Source organism: Echinops telfairi, unplaced genomic scaffold (genome assembly GCF_000313985.2).
Source record: "Echinops telfairi isolate 266 unplaced genomic scaffold, ASM31398v2 ScPeMD7_2;HRSCAF=8, whole genome shotgun sequence".
NCBI classification, from domain to species: Eukaryota; Metazoa; Chordata; class Mammalia; order Afrosoricida; family Tenrecidae; genus Echinops; species Echinops telfairi.
The window spans coordinates 616882-622376 of record NW_022103898.1 but is presented as its reverse complement, the minus strand read 5'-3'; the positions used below and the strand labels follow the sequence as shown (position 1 = coordinate 622376).

At 53.1% G+C, this 5495-nt stretch overlaps 1 protein-coding gene across 1 annotated transcript in view; it reads right to left on the bottom strand.

The window, feature by feature from the left end:
• MLC1 (modulator of VRAC current 1) overlaps window positions 1–1216 on the bottom strand; it is a 24583-nt gene extending 23367 nt beyond the window's left edge. Inside the window, exons 1-2 of the mRNA XM_004700620.2 lie at window positions 989–1216; window positions 298–565 (exon numbers count right to left, since the gene is read on the bottom strand). Of these exons, the coding sequence (XP_004700677.1) occupies window positions 298–456 (159 nt within the window). The 5' untranslated portion in view covers window positions 457–565; window positions 989–1216. The remainder of the gene's footprint in view (window positions 1–297; window positions 566–988) is intronic.
• Between the last annotated feature and the right edge of the window lie 4279 nt (window positions 1217–5495).

The following is a 5495-nucleotide window of genomic DNA, read 5'->3' as shown; positions in this document are numbered from 1 at the left end:
AAGAAGAGGGCCAGAGTGCTCTTTAAGGCAGGGGTGGCGCCCAAGCATCACTGGTTTTGTGTCCTTAGAGAACCCAACAGGATGCTGAAAGATTACCTGAGCCAGTTGTGAGTTAACAGCCCCCATGACAGCATCCAGTACACGGTGACAAAGCCCTCTGCCCCCTGGTGACAGCGCAGGGGGTGGGGAAGACACACCCTCCGCCCCCTCCCCATGGTAACTGCCCCCAAGAAGGACACGACCCCCACTCCCGTGTGGAAGGCACCCCGCCCGTGGGGACAGCACCGTGGAGCTCACCCCCATTAGCATGGAGAAGACCCAGGTCTTGTAGCTGAGGCAGGGCGGGAGCCGCTTGGAAAACTGGAGGTCATTGGTCTGGGTGTCTGGCCGGCTCCGCTCCAGGGCAGGGACCCTGTCGTAACTGAACTCCTCCTGGTAAGGCTCCTCCCGGGTCATGGCGCCGGGGAAGGCGGCCACTGCCGCAGGGATGCGGCCACTGCCTTCTCGGACGGCTGGTCACAGCGCTTGGTCACAGATGGCAGAGAGGCCACGTCCCTGTCGCACGCTGGGGAAGGTCACCAGTGAGAGATGGCGCTGCACGGAACCCACCCTGCATCGATCGCTGCCCCGAAGTGAAGTCCCTCACACTGACCAGCAACCTCAGGTCAGCAGGCTGGCCTGATGCTCAGCCCCGCCCCACCCCCAGCCCTCAACAAATACCAAGTTTTGCACCAAAACCAAGATCAAAAGCCATGGCCACAGGGGCCATTCCCCTTAGTGGCCCTATCTCGTAGGGTGTCTGAGGCTGCAAACCTTCACCGGGCAGACAGCCTCATCTCCCTCCCGAGGGGCAGCTGGTGGATGTGAAAGGCCCGCCTTTTCCGTTAGCAAATGGATCTGGGCCTCTGCTCCCGTCCCTCCTGGAGCACTTCACCGGGGCACTTCCTGAGGGGAAGAGTGCCCGGGAGGTGACCAGACGAGAGCTTACCTCTGCAGAGTCCGGCTCAGAGAGCAGCTCTCTGGGTGAGGGGTAGAGGGGCAGGGGGCGTCACCGGGCCTCCTGGGCCTGCCCGCCTGGCGGCCAGTGCTATTCGCCAGGGGAATGAAAGCACGGAGCTCACTTGGCAGGGCTGCCTCCTGAATCCCAATGAGGCCTTCGCCCACCCGCACCCCTGGGCTCCATCCGCACAGAGCAGGTTCCCACCGGGGTGCACCTGTCCCGCTCCGTGGCCTCACTGGTCAGCAGAGCCTGGGCCTCTCACGGTGAGGCTGAGGGGGCTCTAGCGACAGAATCCCACAGGGCGCACGACCCCCCAGGCCAAAGCACTGGAGCCTTTGAAGCAGGAGGCTTGGCACCAAGGGCCTCAATGCTGGCGTGCTCCCAACCCCCTTGCTGGTTTCCCAGTGACCATGACAAGGGCGGCATCCTTCAGAGAGTGGGCATTTGCCCACTTGCCTTGGCAGCATGGCCAAGAGCTGCCCAGGATTCTGAGGCAGCCTTCCGGTGGGCAGTCCTGGCCAGGCTGGCGCGGCCTGCCAGGCCCTTTCTCTGCTCACTGGGCAGAGTGGGGGTGGTCAGCAGGCCCCTGGCCAGGCCTGGGCACCCTGACAGCTCCCACCCCCGCATCTTTTGTACCCACTGTAAGCACACAGCAGCTCATGCCAGAGTGTTGCCAGGAGGGAGGGCAGCTCCCAGTCCAGGAACCCCCCGAGACTGCCCCACCATGGTTTCTCTCCTGGTTACAGCCAGGAGAGAAAATCAATGAGAATCCTAACACACGTGCAACTGTTAGTTGCCGGCAGTTTCAAATTCATCCACAGCTTCTGGGACAGGAATTGGTCTGGCCATGTTGGCACCTGCCAGCAAATACCACCCAACTGCAGCTGCTGGCTATGTGCCCTTCAAGGGTGTCCTGGACGAGGGCTTAAAGGCAGTAGCCTTCAATCAGGGACCGGAGAGCCCGCCCCTCTGACCCCGGAGCCATAAACTGGGTCACTTGAGCTATTGTGTCCATCTGTCTTGGCAGTTCTCCACCTCGGCAGTGCTTTGGAACAAGCTCGCTCCTGCCTGGGCCGTCGAGTTGGCTCCAGCCCCAGTCAACCCCTACATATCACAGAATGAAACCTGGCCTGGCCTGCACCATCTCATTTAAGAAAACTATTTCTCCTAAATGTAGCCCTCTTGGCGTAGGGTTTACACATTGAGCTGTTAAACCTCACGGTCCACAGTTCAAAACCACCAGTCACTTTATGGGAGAAAGATGAGGCTTTCTACTCCCATAAAGCATTACAGTCATATTGGTTACCTGACATTATTTTAAACGCAACTTTGGTCCTTAAAACATCTGTAGCAATTGCATGATTCTTCTTGACATGATTGACCTATGGAATGATATGGCATGCATTAACTCCCAATTAATAAAAAATATATATATGAGAAAAAAATGAGTTACAGCATTGGAAACCCACATAGGCAGTTCTACCCCGTCCTTTCCGGGTCGCTGTGAGTCAGAAGGGACTCAGGATGGGGAGTTTGTTTTGGTCTGGTGTCCAGCTCCAAGGGGACACACTTCGGTTCGAGTTGCCTAGTGGCTGTAATGGGCCACTTGGAGGGCAACGGGCCAGTAGCCCGGAGGGGGTGGAGAGGGAAAGAGTGGCAGGATGCTGAACAGGGTGGGCGCAAAGGCCAGGCCAGAAGGGATGTGGGCAGAGGAGTAGGGGTGAGGCATGGAGGCAAGCAGCCAGGCAGAGTGGTGGCTACCTTGGCTTTGATCTGTGGCACGGCCAATGGAGAAGCTCTGAGCCAAGGACCTCTGGCCACTGGGGAGAACAGGTGCAGAGATGATGGGTTCACACAGGACAGGCACAGGGGGACAGGGTGGGGTGGGAGTCGGGGAAGCGGCTGTGGGTGAGAGGTGGCATGTGGACAGCTGTGGTGGTGACAGAGGAGGGGTCTTATTCTGGGTGACTTTGAAGAGCCACTGTGGTCATAAGACTTACCTAGGTCTACAACTGTGTAAGCCATTCCTTTTCATATACAACACACCCAAGCATCACTGGTTTTGTGTCCTTAGAGAACCCAACAGGATGCTGAAAGATTACCTGAGCCAGTTGTGAGTTAACAGTCCTGTCATGGTTCTAAAGATCCGAGCACTCATGGGGCTTGGTCAGTTTTGCTGGGTTTAAAATGAGCCACTTCAGACGCAAGAAGCAGGGTAGGGTGTCTCTCTACCACCCAGGTGGAGCCAGGAGCAGAGGATGCCCTTTACACCCCAAGATCCAGGAGGTGTAAAGGTGTCACTGCAGAGGAGCAGTGGCAGCAGCACCAAGGGTGTGAGACAGACAGCAGACCTCCTGGCCCTAGATGAGCAAAGGTGAGTACCTTTGGCCAAGAGGTAGGCTTGCAGAGTAGTAGCCTCTCAACTGAAGGTGCTAGAGATGAGCACCTTTTACTACACTGCCCCTGGGAGGGCAGAGGCCAACAGCCCACATGGTCCAGAGGCCAAGGATGAGTTGGGGAGGGCTGGCTGAGGAGAGGCTCCCTTGAGTGGAAGAACTGTATCCTGATCATTTCTGATGCGGAGACGTAATCTTTTAACTTTCAATAAGCCTCATAATCGTGAGTGTGGTCTGTGAATTCTGAAGCAGATGAGCCGCTGTGAGCCACCGTGAGCCTTTGAATCAGATGATCGAACCCTGCAGAGAATAGAGACTGATGTGGGAGGAATGACTGGTATCAAAAGTTGGCAAAAAGTTTGGAGGCTGGCCTGACCTCTGCCTCATAGCTGTCAGCCTTGGGCTGATGATGGGCTAGAGTCTAGCCGTTTAGACAGTCATTTCCCTGTGAGATCAGCGGAGGGGCCACACTCCATTCTCTAAAATCTGTTTTTAATCCCACCAAAGGGTAAACAAGTCACAAGAGGAATTAGAAACAGAATGAAAATGAAAAGACAACGTATCAAACCTTGTTAACGCTAAAGGGAAGTTTAAGTGCTGATATTAAATAAAGAAGAAAGTTCCCCAAGCCACTCCCTAAGCTCTCGTGTTGGGAAGCCATCCATGCCGGTGATGTTGTGGGCCATCAGGTCGGTTCTGCTCACAGTGGTCCTGAAGCCTCTTGACCAAAGCAGACTTGCCACACCTTCCTCATGCCCAGCTGCCCGTGGGTCCAACTTCCAGCCTTTCCATTCACAGCCAAGTAATTAGCCACGGTGCCCTCAGGGCTCCTTTAACCCAAAACCACACTCACTGCCAGCCTCACAGTGACCCTACAGGACAAGGGGCTTTCTGAGACCGTACCTCTTTACAGGAGCAGAAAGCCCCATCTTTCTCCTCAGTACTCTTTTAAGAAGCTTTGAAAAGCAAAATTTAAACAAACATAAAAAGAGTAGAATTAAGATCAGAGGTATAAATATCTAAAATTAGCGAGATTTTTTTTTTAAGATCACAAAAACTAATCAATTATTAACTGGACAGAATTTTTTTAAAAACAAGAAAGGTTTAAATTCCAATGTTAGGGATGAAAACGGTTCATGTAGAATCTACAAATATTAAATGTAATATAAATATGAAACATTAAAAGGATAATCAGGGTATATCAGAAACAACTGTACACCATTCAATTTGACAGCTTGAATGAAATGGGCAAGTCCCTTGAAAGTTACACGTCACCCAGGTGCACTCAACGTGAACTTGATAGCCAGCTCCAGAGACTGACTCTGTCATTTACAACCTTCCCACAAAGAAAGCGGCAGGCCTAATGAGTCCAAAAGGGTCCTGGAGGCATCCTGGTTACACACAGGGCTGCTAACAGCAAGGTCAGCAGTTCAAAACCACCTGCCACTCAAGGGAGCAAAATGGAGCCTCTACCCCTGCAAAGTCAGTCTTGGAAATCCACAAGGGCGGTCCCACCCGATCCTACAGGGTCGCTGTGAGTCGTTCCCAACTCGAAGGCAGACTTTGAAGGAACCTTTTAGACCAGTGGTTCTCAACCTTCCCAATGCCTCAACCCTTTAATACAGTTCCTCATGTTATGGTGAGCCCCCAACCATAAAATTATTTTTTTTGCTACTTCCTAACTGTAATTTTGCTACTGTTATGAATTGGGTGGCCCCTGTGAAAGGGTCGTTTGAACCCCAAAGGGGTCGAGACCCACAGGTTTATTGCCACTGCTTTAGACGGAAGAGAAAGGAGACATTTCACAAAGATGTCGAGACCAAGAGACTTCATTTGTTAAAAGGGAGTGGGAATTACAGACTAACATTCTCCTGAGCATTCATACAAAATCTTGAATTAACTTTTCCCAAATTGTCTCTCACAATGTGAGGGGGAATCAAAAAGCATTGCCACTGGGGTCCCAGTTTGTGCATGCACAGATTTATCCCAAACAAACGTGTTTCAACATTGTTGGGCAGGGAAACCCCAAGAGAACTGGTGCATCTGAACTGCGGTGCTGGCAGCGAACATCCAAAGCGCCCTGGACAAACATCTGTTGG